At 39.0% G+C, this 20,369-nt stretch overlaps 1 protein-coding gene across 2 annotated transcripts in view; it reads left to right on the forward strand.

The window, feature by feature from the left end:
* pappaa (pregnancy-associated plasma protein A, pappalysin 1a) overlaps positions 1-20,369 on the forward strand; it is a 137,445-nt gene that overhangs the window by 80,307 nt on the left and 36,769 nt on the right. For both annotated transcript variants that reach the window (XM_012874543.3, XM_012874544.3), the window contains exons 12-14: positions 37-172; positions 475-688; positions 4,269-4,443. In XM_012874543.3, the coding sequence (XP_012729997.1) occupies positions 37-172; positions 475-688; positions 4,269-4,443 (525 nt within the window). The remainder of the gene's footprint in view (positions 1-36; positions 173-474; positions 689-4,268; positions 4,444-20,369) is intronic.

Below are 20,369 nucleotides of genomic sequence, written 5' to 3' on the forward strand. Positions count from 1 at the left end.
TTCTTTGTGAAACACTATTTTTTTGCTTTCTTTTAGGCACACTTTTCTCATCCCATGGTGGCCACAGCAGTGATTGTACACCTGGCTGCTGATGGGACAAAGTTTATTGACCAGACACAGTGCAACATTACTGTTCAACTGGTGGACACCAAGGATGGTATCCATAGTCTAGGTGAGAAGTGTTATAGGTATTTTTAAACTGCAGACCACTTAATTTGCTTCTGTTACCAGACTTTTACACTAGAAAGAGTAACTGCAACTTCTAAAAGAACAAGGCAACTTCAGCTGTGCCACCCTATCCCCTTGTTTGTGTTTCTCTTTTAACACCAGTATGTGGCCTTGTTTAGTCATCACTCCTATTTTCTGAATTTCGGTCACCTGTAGAGATGAACTGACTCCCACCACACTCCTAATTTAGTCTCTGTTCACTCTGTTTTGTCTTCGGCTCTGTGGCTTCCAATAACATCTCTGCAGGTGAGTGGCGTCTGAGCTGCCGCACTAACCCTTTGGTGATCCCTGTGAGCCATGACCTGTCAGTGGCCTTTTACCACACCAAGGCTATCCTGGTCATGTTTGCCTGTCAAATGGTGGCCATCTCTGGCATTGGCCTGCGATCCTTCCAGTCTTTTGACCCCATCACAATCAGTGGTTGCCAAAGCAATGAGATCTACAACCCCACAGGACAGAGGTGAGAGATCTTGGAACTAAAAATTGAACATTGCGATGTTAAAGACATGTATGATTTTAGTGATCATGTAGTGAAAATAGCTGGTTGATGCATTATTCAGTGTCACCGTCATGGCATTTGGGGATAATCCGTGACAGTAAGTCACGGTTTGCATGCTTACAAACAATAATACAATTTAAAAAGATTACATAGATCAAAACTGAATTAAATGTGATTCCAGCCATACTTTCAATAAGCATGACACAGAAAGAAGAGTAAATAATGAAACCAGCACCTCCTTAATACACCCAGTGCTATGGCCATAACTGTAGAACGTTGAGCAAACAATGTATACCACAGAAAATGTACAGTTGCTTTGAATTTTTAGCGCAGCTCTGCACATTTTCCAACAATAAATTGGCTGAATCGCCTCCAGCCCTAAATGCCATTTACTCTGACAACTTGTTTCGTATTGAGTTTAGCTAAAGAGCACAATGCATTAAAAAATGCTTTTTCTTTGAAAACCAATAGACAGATGAACATGCTACTACTCTTCTATCCCATTTCTGACTAAATAAATAAACAGAAATTCACATCAAAGGTTATGCACATCTAGAAAATAATTTCTTAACTGGCTTTATTGCTCTGCGTTTGCAATTTTTCTCTCTACTGTACACATGTGACGTGAATAAATATAATACAAAAGATAATTACCGTTAAATTAAAAACCGTATTCTAGAAAAGGTAACAATGCGATACCCTTTAGGCTATTTTACCATTTAGCATAGTCTTCAATTAAAGCAGCGGTTGTGTATACATGGATAGACTTTGATGAGTCCCAGTAAGACCTATAGCGTAGTCCAAATTTTTAATTACCTTAGAGGTTTTTCCAGATGTTATTACAACAAAAGCTGTGTATAATTGTGAGGTGAAATAAGAATCTGAAAAGTGTGGCATGCATATGTGTTCAGCCAGCTAAATTCAATACTTTTACAACCAACTTACATTACAATACAGTTCACAAGTGTTTTGGGGATTGCATCTACCAGCTTTGCACAGCGAGGGATCAATTTTTTTCAGCCATTGTTGTTTGCAAACATTGTTTAACCTCTATCTGACCGGATGGAGAGCATTTGTGGACATCAGTATTCAAGTCTTTCCAGAGATTATTGATTGGATTTAGTGCTGGATGCTGATTGGGCCATTCAACACAGGGATAGGCTTTAGTCTAAATCATGCATAGAGACTGGAATATATCTACTTCTTACTTGGAAAATAGCTCAAGCTCAGTTGGTTGGAGAATTTAGTCCAACACGTAGATATGCTTTGATGGTGAATTTAGTCTCTGTCCCTTCCTCTTACTACTATTGACTAGGGTGTGTCGTTTTGATCCACACCAATCCATTTTCTCTTTGTCATCAACCTACCAATTAAGCACTGTGTTTTCGTTTCCCATCTGTCTTGTACTTCTTCACACGTCCCCCTCCTCCCCACCTTCAGCTCTGCTGTTATCATGTTCTTTCACTTCATCTTCCTTTACCCCTCAACCAATATCTCCAAATCCCCCTTTTTTGTGCCTCTAGCTCTCACTTTCCCTTTGCTAATTTACAATGAACTTATTTTTGCATTTTTCTTTTTTTGTAAAAGGGCACTGTAGCGCTGATCAGCCATTCTTACATATTAGTTGCTTTAGACTGTCTTAAATATACAGTATATGCAAACAGAAAATGTCTGTAAATGGAAAATCATCAGTAAAAAGTAAATATGGCAGTTCAATAATAAATTAACTGGAAATGATAAAACATTGAATTATAAAAGACTTATAGCACTGGAGCTGATACTTTATGAAATTACATTAATGCTACTTTAAATGAATAACAGTCAAATTTACAAAAACTTTTACAGCATATCGATCTTTTCAATATATACAACTGAAATCAGATATTTACTTACCCTCTATAGAAAGACAAAACTGTTTTTCTCATTGTCTGACGATATAGTGGACTAAACCTTTTTCTGTTTGAAGTAAGTTAGGATTGGACACCCATCTCCTGCTTCCAATTTTCTGCGTATTGCACACCTTTTAATCATGGCAACATGCCTGTCTCTGAAAGCATACATTGTATTCTCATTTTTTGAAGGAGGAGGGTGGCTTTCCTGGTAAATAATTGTAATTTATCTTGTAAATTCCTGAGTGACTTGCAGGAAACTGTAAAAAGATTGTATACAATGCCAAGCGGCCTACAGGCTTCAAGGTATCCCTGGTTTGTCTGTTAATTCAGTTCAGTTAAATTTTATTTATATTGCACCAATTCACAACACATGTCATCTCAAGGCACTTTACAAAGCCAAATTCAGTCAAATCATCCAGACAGATTGGTATCTATCTAAGGAAACCCATCAGATTACATAGAATCTTGAAAAACAACAACATTCAATCCTTCTGAAAGAGTGCGTATCCACAGTGCATTGCCGATGGCTTTGCAGCAATCCCTCATACTGAGCATGCATGAAGCCACGGTGGAGAGGAGAACTCCCCTTTAACAAGAAGAAAAACCTCCGGCAGAACCAGGTTCATTGTGAATGGCCATCTGCCATGAGCGACTGGGGGTTGGAGAAGACAGAGCAGAGACACAACAAGAACATAGAAGCACACATTGATCCAGGAATCTTTTCTGTTAGAGAGTAATGGCAGATGATCTGTTGAAAGTTTAAATAAGAACAAATGATGGAATTTTGGAGAACAGTAGGAGAACTCAGCAGAGTGAGAGAAATGAGGCTCAACGTGTAAGTTTTATTATTATTTCAAGCAGTCTTCGCTGGCTCACTTTTTTGGCAGAGCTGATGGCTTGGGAATAGAGCAACACAGAGGTAGAAAACAAAGAGCACAGTACAGCAAATACCATGGTTGTCATCAATGGTTATCTGGAAGACATATGTATGAGGAAAGAATTTGTCTGCATTTGAAAACAAAAAAACAAATTAATCAAAAGAACAAATCCACTCTTGAAAGTGAAAGTTGATCCTTCTTTTTTCTCGTGCAGTGTTTCTCTTATACTTTCTTGTCCCTCCTCTCTTTGTGTCTCTCTCTGCCTCCCCAAATACCTTTCCCTGCTTCCTCTTTGCCTCTTTCTCCCTCAGCTTCATAAGGGAAAACCTATACTGTAGAATGTGGATTGTTGTAAAAAGGTGCCTTGGGCATCGAGGCATTCCAGCAGCAATAAATGCCTTCTCCATCAGGCTACTAATTTACCTCTTTGGCCAATTTCTGTCATTGAAGCCTGCACGTGGTTTATCCTGTTGCTTTTAATTCACAAACTATGTGTGCACAGACAACCCTTTTGTTCGCATATGGCAATCTGCTCTCCATGTGGTTTATTGATTTGATATGTTAAGCAGTCATTGATGGATGAATGTGGTTCACTCAGTGCATAATTTGTATGTTTGTGAGCAAATGCGTGACTGCTTCCATATTTGAATCTGGATTGCTTCCTCGATCAAAAAATACCTCTTGTTTGATACTTAACATTTTCTCTTACCCTTTTCTGTTACTCTTGCTTTTGTTTTATATCAACCCTACACCCCCCACCCCCACACACAGTTGTGTACATTATTCCTGCGAAGCCATTGACTGCCAGGAACCCTTAATACGCAATGCAGAACTAAAGTGCAGTAGCCCCAGCCGCCAGTTCTACAACGGAGACCTCTGCACCATCTCCTGCAACTCGGGATATGTCCTGCAAGTCCACCAGGAGGATGACATCATCAAAACCCAGGTGAACACACTCTGCTACTCACATGCAGTTCATGACAGACGAACAGCTCAAAGCACAAGGAGACACAAGAATGCAAAAATGTGAACATGCTTACCCGCGGGTGCAAAAGCATTTTTTCCCCCAGTAGATGGGAACAGAAATTTATCAACGTCCACATAAACATGCACAGAAGCGAACTCATTCACACAAATGTGCACACAAATGGCCACTGAGTGGAGTTGCAAACAAGCTTGCTCCCTGCTCTACTCTCAAAACTCTGCATTTTTTTGTCACCTGTGAAAACTAGGCTTTGCAGGGCCAGCCTCGGGGGAGGCTGACATCATAAAAATCCATGTAGATCAGTGCACCAATCTCTTCCACCCGCAAGCCATCCACACACTTGCAAACCCCCAAATGTATAAAAAAGCGCACACACTTATTTTCTACAAGCAAAGAGATAAAAGTGTATAGTCTTTCGTTAAGCATACTGCACCATCACCTCAAACAGTCACTTTGTTTGGCTTGCCACTCCGCTGGGACAATGACATCATAGAGTAGTGTCTGCTCCCTCTCCCTTTGTAGGAATCTGTTAAAGGGCAGACACTTGCTACCACAAAATGGCATTCATTAAATTCCTCCACGTAGATACGACATGGATGCAGTAGTCAGAGGCAATAAAAAGCAATCTTTTGCACAGACAGGATATAGATCAAAAGATATACTGGATGCACAAAGATATACAATAATGATAAAAAAAAGCACAGCCCCTTTCATTTCTAGGGTTTAATGCATCATTAGATTCTTAATTACTTACATCCAACATCAAGATTACAAAAACACACAATATATTCTAATCTGTTCATATATCATAGACACAATTAAATAAACATTAAAAGGTTCAAAGTTTTAAAAGGTAAATAGCAGCCAGGTAGTGGTAATCAAATAAACTGGAATAACTGATTATCAGCAGGTGAGATCACCTCTATAAAAGCGGATAGTTTTGATAGTTTGCTTGTCTAGAGAATGGAAGTGAATGCCAACATAATTCCGAAGCAGAAAGGCATCAGCAATAGTTATAGACAAGCAACTAATGCTTGCCATCAATCTGGAAAGGATTATTAGACCATTTATTATAAACGTAATGTCCAGTATTCTACGGTGACACAAGAATTCACAAGGATAAAGTAGGTAAGACAGCTGTTGGAAATCCCTGGGTAGTATGTCCCAGAAAATCCACCCATGTCAGACCAAATAGATATGTTTGGCCAAAATGCGTAGCTTGTTGTTTGGTGAAATCCAGCACAATGTATCAGCACCGACTTCTTAAACAAACTACCAAATATGGTGATGGAGAGGTGAGTCAATCACAAAACCCTATAAACGATCACATTCTTGAACCAAAGTGAGGTTGTCTGTCCGACAGCTAAAGGTATGCCCAAACTGGCATCCTTTGAAGACTATGCTGAAGCAGAACAATGATCCCACATTAAGATGTAAATCCACAAACAGAAAGGCTGAAAAAGAAAAGAATCAAAATCCTCTGCATTAACATGAGAAACTAATAGCTGACTCAAACAAATGACTGTTTTAAATTATTGCTTCCAAAGGCGTGATTAGATTTCATCCTTCTCATATAAATGACATGACACAGAAAATTGACAATATAGGCATCTTAAAAGAATCTGGTCTCTACTCAGGTTGGGAAAAAACTGTTTTGTACTCCAATATTGCATGTACAAGTACAGCTCACAAATGTGAATATCATGAATACATTTTTTTTCACTGAGATCATAAAGTGAAATATTGTAATGCTTTATTTCTTGTAATTTTGAGGAATACGGTTTACATATTATGAAAACCCAAAATTCAATGTCTGAGGAAATTTGAACAATACATACAATGAATAACAAAACACTGCATCGGTATGGTGTTGCACGGAGGCAATCAACCTGTGGTTCTTCTGGGGTGATTTGACAACCTTTCAGTCATCTGCCTTGTTGGGTCTGGTATCTCATCATCCTCTTGACAATATCCCATAGTTCATCTGCGGTTCAGTTCTTGCCAGTTTGCTGGTCAATCAAGCACAGTAACAACATGGTCGTTGAAGCAGCTGTTTGTAACTTTCGCTGTAGGGGCATGTGCCAAGTCCTGCTAGAAAATGAAATCAGCATCTCCTTGAACCATTAAGCAACAGGACAGTTTATTTTCTCCTAAGCCCAGGATGGGCTTATGCCATTGTTTCTTGTTCAGGATTGGCTTGACAATTGTGTCTGTGAAGCAATAGAGGAGTAAACTTTAAAACAAGTGAGGGAATATTTTGTTTGGATATTATTTTCATCTAGAAATCCTTCTTGTGTGTAAAATTGTAAATGGACTGAACTTATATAGCACTTTTATAGTCATACTGACCACTCATTAATGCACATACATTCATACAAAGCTCAGTAGGAACTTGGGGTTAAGTGCCTTGCCCAGGGGCACATCAACATGTGACAAGGGGAAGCTGGAATCAAACTCACAACCTTCCAATTGCAAGACGACTACTCAACCCATCAAGCCACAGTCGCTTGAGTGGGTTTTTCAAGAGAAGCATGCTTTTTAACAATTGTGCAGATTTCATATACCCCAATGCCCACAATAACTCTCCGTTATTCTTTGACTATTTCTAATTCTATTACATTTTGATCGACAGTGAGCCATGTGCCTTTTAATCAGTGACAGCTCATTTGGTGATGCATTATGCTTTTCAGAGATGGGGACACAGGAAAGTATGAAGAAAATTAAGCGAAAAGGTGATAGGAGAGAATTGAAGGGAAAGCAGAGCTATTCCAAATGCCATTCGTTGGACTCTCAATCTGATTAGTGACTGTTGACCCTTTAACTATATTTGGAGGAGTCATAATAAAGGACTTTTTTGTTTTTATTGAATGAGAATACGTGTTAGGTAGGATTATAAAGGGAATCTAAAATATAAAGACAAAGAAAACTATGCAGTCCCACTTTGTTCACATTTTGTTTCCATAGTCAAACTCCCCCTTCAGGTTTGTTAAGAGTTTTTACATAATCCTATAGACATTAGCTGTTTTTGTCTAATTTTTGACCAATTCCTGTAATCTATTTGGTATTTATTGAGATCCTAAAAAACAGTTGCAACAAATGCATAGCATTATTTAGTCTAATATAGAAAATAAATAAAGCCCAGTGCAACTAAGAGCTTTTAGAAATGCCCTTATTAGTATATAAAGTCAATGTGTGTACATTAATCCTTCAGAGGTTTGTTAGCGATCATTCAACAGCAAAAAGCATAATAAAGTCCAACTAGGAGGGTGAACGATAAAGTTATGAAGTTTGAAACAGAATTAGGGAAGAAAATAAGCTTAAACACCATAAAAAGCACCATTCCATGAATATATCGACTGCAAACCTACCTGGACATTGTGTCCACCTAAGCTTATTGGCAGCAGAAGGAAACCATCAATCAGACAAGCAGGGAAGATGCCAGTCAAAACGACAGAGATCCCCACCCAGGTGGGACAATCTATGGATAGGACGCCTAGTAGTTGTGCATTCCACAAATCTGGCCTTTATGCAAGAGTGGCAAGAAGAAAGCTGTTGTTGAAAGTAAGACAGAAAGTTTTGTTTGTGGCAGAAGGTGCTCTGACTATCTGAGAAGAAAAAAAGCTTTTCGGCCTACATGCAAAATGCTATGCGTCATATTATTGTACATGCATGCCACACTTTTCAGATTTTTATCTGTAAAGCATTTTTGAAAAGTGTATTTTCTAAATATTTATGAAAAAAAGTGTGAACCTTCAAAGCATAAATACTTTAATAAAACACTGTGAAGCCTTTTGCAAATGGCTGTTTTTAACAAAATATTTAAAAGTGAAAAAAATGTTGATTCTTTTTATTCCCTTAGGAGGCATTTAATCGTTTGTATCTCTCCGTCTTTTGTTAGTCATTAGTCTGTACAAAACCACAAACTTCCACTCTAAAGTTAAAACGAGCAGTGTGAAGCACAATCCTGTTTCCTTTCATTAGCCCATTACATTCTTTTTTCACTGATGAGAAAGTGGTTCTGGGAAAACCACCTTCTCAGTTTCTATCTTGAGCACAAATCTCTTCCCCTCAGATGCTTGATTTGTTTGTGTATGTTTCACGGCTTTTTCCATTTTTTCCTACCTCTCTTCCACTTTGAAGTTGCAAAGGAACACTTAGTGCGCGTGCAGATCAAGTCACATCATCTTCATACTGAAGTTTTCTTTTAGACATTTTACAGCTGTGATCATAACATTTTAAATATTATTTCCTGGACTCATTAAGCTTTTCCATTGTAACGCCTCTGCAGTTTTTTTCCCCTCTTTTGACCATCATGGTGTAGCATATGGCTGCCTATGTATTTTAGCATTTTCCAGTTTTTTCCTGCTTCCACACTGCAGCCGCTTTCACTAGAGAGCAACTACTAAATATCACAGCATTTACCCTGGGCAGTTTCTCTCCATCTTTTATTGAACCGGAGATCCTGGTCAGAAGTGCAACAGCTCTCTGTGGGATCTACCAAGGATGCAGGTGAGGCAAGTGGGCAGGCAAATTAATCTAACTCTGCCGGCGGGGTCTACGCACTCTGATTCCATCCATGCATCTGGTGAACATTTGCTCCCTGGTGAACAAAATGGACTAAATGCTCCGTCTCTGCACAAAACAAACAAACAAAAAAAACAAGAGCTTTGCCATTTTGCCGCAACCAGCTTCAACAAGACGTGGCTGGCGAGCACTTCCCAGACAGCGCTCCACTACCGCTGGGGTTCCAGCTATTTTGTGTGGATCACAGTGCAGAGCTAACCTGACAACAGCCAGCTGCATGTCTCGCTCCGCCTAGCTCCACTCACATACATCTGGGACACGGCTCATTGAAAGTGATTTCCCCAACCAAATTTTTGGTCTGGCCAATCAGGACGCAGGGCGGGTGTTTCATGGATGTGACGTAGTGGAGAAGCCACCGTGAGATTCCAACAACAATGGCGGCTCGCATCGAGGAAGCAAGCGTTAGCATTGATGCTGCTATTTCTTCCGTGTTGTCCAATCTATCTGATATTGTTTCATTAAAAGAACATCAGAGAACGGCTCTGAAGGCTTTTGTTGGTGGAAACCATGTTTTCGCCCTTCTCCCGACCGGATTTGGCAAGTTTTGTTTTACGGGGCGCGGACGCGCAACGCGGACCGGTTAGCGGTTAGCGCGAACCATATTAGGAGGCCTTTAGTCCTCGATGCGGTCGGCCCGGGATCGACTCCGACCCGCGGCGCTTTGCCGCCTGTCTTCCCCCCTCTTCCTGTCACGCGTGCCACTACACTACACTATGCGAGGCAGACCGACTCGCGTGGGGGGTGGATGACTTTTTCTCCGCGGACCGGCTCGCGGAGCGGGGGGGGGGGGGGGGGGGGGGGTGGACGACACGTTTTTCGCGGCCGCCTCGCCAAGATAGCGCTGCGGGACACCCTGTTTTTTTTCCGGCGTCGGTCTCATCAGCGTCACGGGTTAGCTTCGGTGTGACTGGTTGAATTAGCACGTTAATAAAGATGACAGACAGGTGGCTTATCCAATCATATGCAAGGAGTTTTGATAAGGCCCAGCCTTCAGTAAAGGCAATTCCTATGGTGGTGTCCCAGATGTATGTGAGTGGAGCTAGGCGGAGTGAGACATGCAGCTGGCTGTTGTCAGGTTAGTGCAGAGCTATCAAGGAGGAAAATAAAGGAGGCGGGGTTTGCTTTTATATCAACAAAGATTGGTGCTCAGATGTTACACTGTTGCAGAAATCTTACAGTCCTCACCTAGAGTCACTCCACTCCCATCTGGACATCTGAGGCGGAAAGAGAGCTTGCTGACCTCATAACAGACATGGAGAGAAAACACCCTGAATCTCTCATAATTGTTCCGGGGTATTGAACAGCGCAAACCTCTCCAAAAAGGTACCCAGATACAAACAGCATGTTGATTGCTCAACCGGAGAATAAAAACCCACTGGACTACTGTTACACTCTCTTAAAGACCAAATACAGTGCTGTCCCTCGTGCAGGGCTTGGACTATCTGACCATTGTATGCTCCACCTCATTCAAACGTAAACGATTAACTGATGTACTGTCGTCATACATCAGCATCTGATGAGGAAATGTACATGCAGACCAAGACAATCTGTAGTTTCAAACAACAACAAACCATGGTTTTCGTCACATTAGAGGCAACTGCGTTACACCAAAGAAGAAGTTTTCCACAGTGGAGACCTGGCCCTGTATAAGCAGATTAGAAACCAACTGACAAAGGCAGCACTGTCCAGTCTCATGCAACACATGACATTCTTCACGCAGAGAAATAACAAAGTCCACTTTTGGTATAAGTGATATTGTAATTGCACTGTCCGTTCTAAGCAACTTCAGAGTAGGGTGGTATTAGGATGCTCTCTGGCCCCTTTTCACAGCTCTGGATGCTGATAGGGGACCACAGTGGGGGTTGTACACATTTGGAAATGTTGAGAATTGTGAAAGACACCTTAGCAATAGAGGACACTTTGGTGAGAAAATAAAACAATTGTTTCTCCACAAACACTTCTTCAGTGTAGAGGAGAGTGAAATCCATGAAAGATTACCAAACCCCTCCTCCACATGCTGTGATGACCTCACGCCTAGCTGAGGAGCTGACCCACTTCTTTTCCCGGTATGTTCGTCAAACCCCCCTGTTGAAGGCCCTGTTACAATGTCAACAGGGCCTTCAAGTTTCTGAGTGGGAAGATGGTACCGGGACCTGATAGTGTCTCGCCTCTATGCTTCAACTCATACTCTGACCAACTGTCCCCCATATGTTCACCAACATATTCAACTAATCTCTAGAACTAAGTGAAGTTCCCACCAATTTAAAACGCTCTACCATCATCCTTGGCTCCAAGAAATGGATCATCACAGGTTTAAATGACTACTGACCTATTGCCTTGACATCTTTTGTCATGAAATCCTTTGAGTGTCTGGTGCTAAAGCCCCTGCTGGACCCCCTGCAGTTTGCTTACCAGGCAATCAGATCTGCAGAGGATGCTGTCAACCTTAGACAACACTTCATCCTGCACCGACCTCGACAATCAAGGAACAATGCCAGGATCCGGTTTTTAGACTTCAGCCCTGTCTTCAACAGGATCAGCCCTGACATCATCCACCAGAAGCTCACCCAGCTCAGAGTCACCCCCCCCCCCCTGATTTCTACCCTGATAGCCTTGACTTGTTTTCAACAATCTTGCTATGGTTTTTGCTAAAGGTCATATGACCTAGCTAAAAGTACTCAAATCTTAAAAACATCTCATACTGTCGCATTACAACTGGAAACATTAAAGTATTTTATAAGAATTGTATGCGATAGACCAACACAATTGTGCATATATGTCAAGTGGAAGAAAAATTATACTTACTTTTGTTTTTAGAAATAAAATCTTAAAAAGGCGGGGTGAGCTTGTGTTCAGCATCCCTGAGGGCGAGGCAAGGCAAGTTTATTTGTACAGCACATTCCAGCAACAATTCAAAGTGATTTACATTGCAGTGGGATAATAAAGGAAAGTAGAGAAAATTACAGATAGAAATTAAATATCTTTCAGTTGAAAAATATAGAATAATTGAATGCAGCATTGAACATTAAAGGAACTTAGGGTTTCAGCATTTTTGGAGTGCATTGTTTGTACAACCACCTTTTATCTTTTAAGCTATATCTCAACCAGTGACAGAATCTAGGATATCACGTTAATTGTCTTCTCTGCTTTGCCAAATGGACGGTTGCAGCAGGGGAATCAAACCGACAACCCGCCAGTTACAGGATGACCTCCCTAATTCTTGCACCACCATCATCCCAGCTCAGGCTTAATCACATTGAATGGATGACATTTGTGAACAGCCATTTTTAAGATGCCTGTGCAAATTCTCAGTAATCCAGGTCATCACAATAGCAAACAGATTTAAATCAGAGGCAACTGGAATTTTGCTCAGTTTCTTCTGAAAATGGTTTGATGCCTAACCAGGAGTGTTTGTCAATTATGGTGGCTCACACTTGAGCAACCACAGTGCTGCAGTTTTTAAAAACATGAAGGCCCATCGTCCTAGGCGCATTCCAAGTCAGATGCAATTTTTAAGAGTTGCCAGTGTAAAGGGTGTGCAAAGGTAGAATCCGATAATTCAGCAGAGACACAAAGAGCAGTCTAAAAGATTTATTGAAGGAACAGGTGTAGAGAGACTGGAAACTGACTGGAACACACTCAGGGCGAGAAGAAAAGTTATTGGCTGTATGATGCACAGTGATTAATTGTGCACACAGAATAGAAGCCACTAACCTTTCTTGAATCCGGGTTGTTACAGAATCCAAGCAGTGGGTCCAGGAGGCTTACAAATGGTACTCTTTGAGACCGTGTTTTAGAGGGTTGTGTAACTGTGCTTGGGAAATCCAGGGAACAGTCCAAAGCCATGTACAGGTGATCAGAGACAGGGAGTACATGCAATGGTTCAGTGTGCAGAATCAGAAGGCCAATGAGAGAATCCAACAGGGGCAAGGCAAACAGGCAGGAATCCACAGAGAAGTCTGAGTCACACACAGGAATGCAGTCAAGGAACACTGGAAGGTCTACATACACGGATGGCTTTTGAGAATCTGATCTGGTGCCTACACACTGGAGCAGTCAGGAATATATAGTGGTCCTACCAGGTGTGGCTGCACCAGTAATTAGCGCAGTCACAGGTGCAAACAATCAGGGGTAATTGCTAGAGCAGCACAGGGAGCAGGGATTGACGTCAGCTGCAGAGAAACAGAATCACGGCAAAGCTGTGAAAGTTACAGCCATAATCTCATAGGTACTTCTATCTGAATTTTGAGTGGACAACACATGAATGTGTTATGAATAAAACCATTCCCTTGCATCCCTGACTCCATTTATACTGATACTAAAATACATATAGCTGGATTCTATTTACAAACTAGGTGACATTTGAAGGCAATGGTTTGCAGTGAAATTTATTTAGAGGTATCAGAGCAAAGGAGACTGAGCACAGACTTTTTGTTTTCACTTTACAAAAGTAAAGGCTTTGTATTTTCTGTTAAATATAATCCATATGATTTACACTGAAATTTATGTAATGTGACAAAATGTGAAAATGTTGGGGTTTAGCTGTTGCCCTAGCTTCAGTTTATATGGCTGTAGTAGCAGATGTTTTATTTTCAGATAGTGTTTTGGGTTTGGCTTTGTTCATCATAACAACTCTTGTGATTTCATCAAATTAACAAACTAGTCAATTATTTTGTTTTAGAATGATCTAAAACAATTTCCCCCTGGAAATCCTCATGACTTTAGAAATGTTTTATGGTCTTTCCCTAAATCACGCCTCACTCCAGATTCTTTGCAGAGGTCTACACATAGCTTCCTCCACTAAATTGCCTGTTTACAGTCCGGGAACACAGTGTGAATTGTGGGACACAGATGTCTTTCTTCTCAACTTTATCCAGTTCATTCATTTTCTACAGCTGAAGTAAAGAATGAACAATTTGTCACAAAAGACAGATTTTGACAATAAGCTATCAAATACGTTCTAAACACAATCTACTTTGATTGCCTATTGTTTCTAGAATTAAATGATTTCAAACCATTTGAAACTGAAGATATAAGCAAAAGAAATATACACAGCATGAGTAGCTCTAAGAACAAGATACTCCCTTTTCTGATTAATGAAACTGATAGACATTTGGACACTTGAGTCAGTCATAGACAATGTCTATATTAACCTTAAAACCCACATGGTCAGGAAGTTATTTAGAGTGGGGAAAAAAAAGAGAGAAGTTGACCACACAGCCAATTCCATCTTAAATAGTCCCTGTCCATTTGCATATTATGTATTTTGCAACCCTCATGCAAATACACAGAAATTCTACAAAGTGAGTTTGCATTATATATATATGCAGAAACTTAATAAAACATTCCTAGCTTGATGCTGTCAGCTTTATTCTGTTAAGCCAAGATTGTAACAGCTTTTTTAAACTGTTTAGAACATTTCAAAGTTCACTTTGTAACTTATATAGTTATCATAAATTATTTTAAGAAATAAATCATTTGTTGGAGGCTTTTAGTTTGGTGAAATCGCTGTGCAACAAACTTTAGCGTAGGGAAAACCTAAGTTATTGTTTTGATTTTGGTCATGTCTCAGAGCCAAAGCTAAGGATAATGATAGCTTTCAAAGAAATGTAAGTAAAGGTCACTTGACCTTCTCTGAAAAGTGTAGATTGTAACTATATAGTTCTTAATTCACACACTTATGTGGCACCTTTCAGTATGTTTGTGAACACAATGTTCATTTCATAAATTATGTTTACATGCACAAAATTTCATGATCGGATTAAAATGTATTCGGATTGAATACTCAGATTGTACCATTTACATGGGCACACAGTCAATTAATCTGATCATAATGTACATTTATATGCACCTGGCTATGTGCAGAATAGAACCACTCTGACATGCATTATCAAACCCCCCCCCCCCCCCCCTCAAAAAAAAAACCCCAAACAAACACAGATGAAGAACTTCTTCCATCTTTGCTTAACTACAAAAATAGTAAACAAACCAGTATTATTCGAGTTTGTTTGTCTTCGCAGTGCCCAGGCTGGATTTGCACAATGTTGTAATTATGGTTGAAATGTTACTGAGTAAGCAACAATTTTGAGCTCTTTTATTTTTCGAACAGAAAGGTTATGTCGGGAGCCATGATAGTTTTGCTTCCCGACACATTTCCGCCACTCGCCAATGCGGAAATATGTCCCGGTTACATCTACCCGCATGCGCACTCAGGTCAGTTTGCCACCTTCGCAATAACTTGAGCCTGACACGCGTTTATATGCATGTTGATCGGATTATCAATCAGCATAAACCATCCCTCTCATTTGGGATACAATTTCATTCTGATTGGCATGTTTACATGACACATTTTAATTCTGATCAGCTGTTTATTCCGATTACTTTTGTCCATGTAAACATAGCTATAGTGCTTCTCTTCAACAGGAAAACCAAGCTTGACTCATACCTTTCTTTTAAGCATGCAGGGAACAAACTCTTGGCTTGCAGTTAATAAACTGACCACTGTAACTGCTACATCATTACTTTAAACCAGGGGTCTTCAACCCTGGTCTTCAGGACCCACAGTCCTGCATGTTTTAGATGTGTCTCTACTCCACCACATCTGAATCAACTGATTGCATGACCTTCTCAGCAGCCATCAAGGACACCATTGGCCTGTTAATCACCCATTTATTTGGGTCAGGTGTGTGTAGGCAGGGAAACTCCTAAAGCATTTAGGAGACGGGATCCTGAAGACCAGGGTTAAAGACTCCTTGTTTAAACTAAGGCTGCTTTCAAATGGAGTCGAATATTGTATCTGCACAGAAAAGTTCGAACTTAAAGATGAAACTGCACAAAGCACTAGGAGCCATTATAGTCACTGTGATACCTACTGGCATGGTCATGCAGACGTAAAGAAGAGCAGGGTGAAAACAACAAACGCAGGACAGAGAAAAGAACATTAGAGAAGCAAAATGTGTTACATTAAGACATTAAGTGGAATAATATCCTCATACACACTCTAGAAAATATTTGAGCATCTTTCCTTGAATCATAAGCTGCTACTGATTTTTTGCAGAGGTCTGAACATAGTTCCCCCCATGAAATAGCCTATGTATTATCATGGGTAACTACAGGAGTTGTGGGATTTTACCTATTCTAAATCATTATTTTGAGGTTATGGAGTAACATTAAAAGTCCTGTAAACCTTGAGACTGCAATGCATGGCAATTATTGTTTTTATGTTTAGGGATTTCCTTGAACAAAGTTGCCATTCAGCATTTCCACTGCAGCAGACAGAAATGTAACTTGAAGCAACATCATGCAAGGAGCAGGTCGTTTATTAAAACAGTGCAGAAAATCCCCATGCACATAAAGATGAAACTAAAGACACTGGACAGTGGACAGTAGCACACATGTTGCTTTTGGGAAGCACAAAGGTTGGGATCTATGTGCTAAAGATGAAAGGATAATTCAGGTTGTCATTAACTAAAGGCACGCTTGACCTAAAGCTAGGGTCAGCGATTTCTCCTGAAGTTTCCCAAAGTCCCTTTTGAGAAACCACAACAAGGTTTCTCATGGCAAAACAGATGTGATAGCAGAAGCTACACACGTGTCCTCCTGTGCTGCCATGTTTATTTTGGGTCACCTGTGGGCTCGGCAGCTCTTGCTTTCATCACAGCGGTATGTCCCCGTCCCATTCCAAATGGGTCAAAAATTTTACATTTATCATTTTCTGTTATATATATATATATATATATATATATATATATATATATATATATATATATATATATATATAAATGTGTGTGTGTGTGTGTTCATTTACAACATATAACAATGGTTTCTAACAACTATAATGTTTGAACATTGCCATTTAATTATGTAATATTACCAACAATATAAATGGCTTTTAGCCCGACTCGTAAATGCAGTCCACTTTTAACTATCTATTGACTTCATATGTCAAAAGTAATATCAAGCTATTCATATTAAACATAAACTTCAGTTACATTAAGTTTTTCACTTTTTCAGGAGTTTATTAATAGTATTCCTCATACTACGGACCGCAGGTACCAACCAAACTAAGTTCCCTCGAGTTACAGAGTCCCAGCACATGCAAGAAGGTGTGCAAAAAAATTATTTTTCAAGGGTCTTAAGCTCAGGCCCCAGTTGCAAAACATAGTGTAAAACATTGCAATGACCTGAAAATTCTAAAGAACCAATTTCCAGGCCTTTAAAAAAACAGTTTGTATGCAAATTAATTATTGTTGAGGTGTACAGAAGGTTCAGGATGTGTGTGTGTGTGTGTGTGTGTGTGTGTGTGTGTGTGTGTGTGTGTGTGTGTGTGTGTGTGTGTGTGTGTGAGAGAGAGAGAGAGAGAGAGAGATAACTTTAAATTGACAATCAAGCTTGTTTCTTCATTAAATCTAATCTGTATTCATTTATACATTTATTAATATGTAATATGTCTCTTTGTTTAAAACAAAGTACTCCAGCATGAAAGCACAAATGTATTTACATATTCAATAATATGCCATACCATATGTCTGTCTTTGTTAAATAACATAAAAAGGTAGGCCTATTTCAGTATCAAATCATGCATTTATGTATAAATTAAAATGCTATTCCGCATCTGTCTTTGTTAAAGAGTATAAAACGTATTTCAGCATGAGAACGTATTGTTAATGTATGACAGTGTCCTGTATCATAATCACATCTCCGCAGTTATTAACAAACCAAACCACATGGAAATTGACAAAAAAATCAGAGAGTTATGCATCAGTCCTTGAGGTGTCTATGTATATAACATCTATGAGCGCCTCCCACTATTTAACGAGTACTGCTATAGAGTGAGATGCACAGTACATTTTGGAGCTTTCAATGGACAAACACCACAGAGAACGTAAATGTGTTAAGCTTTTGTCACATTCTACACCAGGCCTCATGGAAGGTCACATGGCTTACCTGCAATAAAATTTAAAATAAATAAATAACAATTAACTATGTCCAATTGCAAAAACAGATGGAATTTGATATTTACACTTTACTAAAAGAAAAAAAATTCTTACCCTTGGACATTAAACCAAAATAAACATTTGCTCATGTAGATCAATTAGAATTACAAAAATGTATATTTCATAAATGTTAAAAGAATAAGCAAGATCATTTTTATTTTTTTATTAAGCTTTCTTTAATTTCAGAAGTCTTTTGAAATGACCAAGACTTACAGTACTTTGTCGTTAAACAGTTTGGGAAAGCCCACATAATGCCCACATTATGCAAAACAAAATCTGCAACAAATGTTCTTGCTTATTATGGTATCAGTAAACCATATAAAAAGGCAGATTACCGTTGCTTTAATTCAGTATTTGAACACCAAATGGATTTCTGTCATGCTGACCTTGTTTTAAACCTCACATCATGAATGAGTCACTCACCTCTTCATCCAGTTATTTTCGAGGCAGCACTCACATGCAACGCACATGGTACTTTGTTGAGTTTTCCCAATTATGAAAGGAGCTTATTTATTTCAGGGGAATCTGATACTCTTATCCGGTATCACATAATGAGATCAAGATGAAAGACTGTTATACAAAGAAAAAGAGAAGACGTTATGAAGCAATGGACATGTAATCTTAACTGAACCCAGCTTCTTTAAGCTATGGCATTCTTTTGAAAGGGTAGGCATAATTAAAAATGACCCAGACATGTAACATGTAATGTTTTTGATGTTTCTAATTTTGCCCTTTCTTTCTTTGAGGGATGGAAAACTCAAAATGATTGAGTTTAACAAATTTGTTTCTAGATTTGTTTTGGATCAGGTTCTAATTTAAGCATTTCTTATGTATTATACAGTGCAAGTTAATGGAAGCTAAAGAGAACAGTTTAGGAAAACAAAATGAAAAAGCCCACAAATCCTAAAAGAAAAACAAACAAACGGCACACAGAAAACCCGCAAATATCTAATTAACTATATATATATATATATATATATATATATATATATATATATATATATATAAATATATATATATATACACACAAAGTGCTTTTCTTCCTGCCAGCCACTATACAACTTTTCTGCCTTTGCACAAGGATAATAAAAAATGGACCACCTTTCAAGGCTTCTGTTAGATGTTGATGAATATTGAACGTTGTCATAATATTAACCTGTTACGTAATAATTTGTAGTATATTCAAATGAAGATTAAGCTTGATTTGTTTTCTGTAGCATCGTGTTGCTACACGTGCTTGCTTTAGCTCTTTCCCAGATCATTCTTTTGTAAATGTTCTCCCAATATTTACAGTGGAATTTCATTTTTTGCTTCTCCCACTCCCTGGTACATTTCAACACATTAGAGCCTCTTCTCATAGGCTGGAGACTTGTTAATGTTAGGGAGAACGATTTGATACCATATAAAGTTGGGGAAAAGTTAACATATTTTCTTTTTGACTATAAACTATCCAAACAAAACTCTTATGATTTTGGAAATGGTAGAACAATGACAAAGGGCAGAAAAAATTAAATCGGTTCTGTATCCACACTTACGTGGTTATCCATTTTTATCAGTAATAATAGAACAATTTACATTGTTCATTAATGCATCAACATTAAATTTCCTTCTAAATTGTATATTTATTGCTTATCCAATACCAAACATGATTTTTTGCGCCATTCTGAACAGGCCAGAATTAATAGATTGGAGACAGAATCAAAGCAATGTAACAACAAAGGATGAGTCTCAGATGGTTTATTCCATAAGAGTCTGCATTGCAGATCAAAATGATTCCCTTACCTTTAAGTGTGTGGATGTGTGTTTAGCAGAAGGTGTCACACTAGCTCCAAATCAATCTGTTTTGGATCAGGGTTGATTGTGCAGTTGGTGGATATCAGTTGTCCGTGTAGCACGGCTTGACCTTACATATGCTATCACCAGTTACCCGAGCTGCCGAGTAGCATGTGATGCTTACTCACATACAGTGAGCTAAGCACTACCAGGCTTTGTTAGGTTACATGACGACTGAATAGAGTGCTGAATTGCTGTTGTTGTTTTTTTGTAAGGTAAACATTTAGAAGATGTGTGGGGCATTCCAATATTTCCCATCAGTGTGCAAATTACAGCTTTTGCCAGTCCATACCTATACATAGATTCTAACCAATGATAGGAAAGTGACACAGCTTTCTTTAAATGCACACACCACGTTAAATTATAAGATGTGAAAGCTGCAATTGTATTTATTGGTTATTTCTTTTTAAGAATTATAAAACAAAACAGTACAAATTAACATTAAAAAATATTACTCAGCTTTCCTGCAGTGAG

Source organism: Fundulus heteroclitus, chromosome 8 (genome assembly GCF_011125445.2).
Source record: "Fundulus heteroclitus isolate FHET01 chromosome 8, MU-UCD_Fhet_4.1, whole genome shotgun sequence".
NCBI classification, from domain to species: Eukaryota; Metazoa; Chordata; class Actinopteri; order Cyprinodontiformes; family Fundulidae; genus Fundulus; species Fundulus heteroclitus.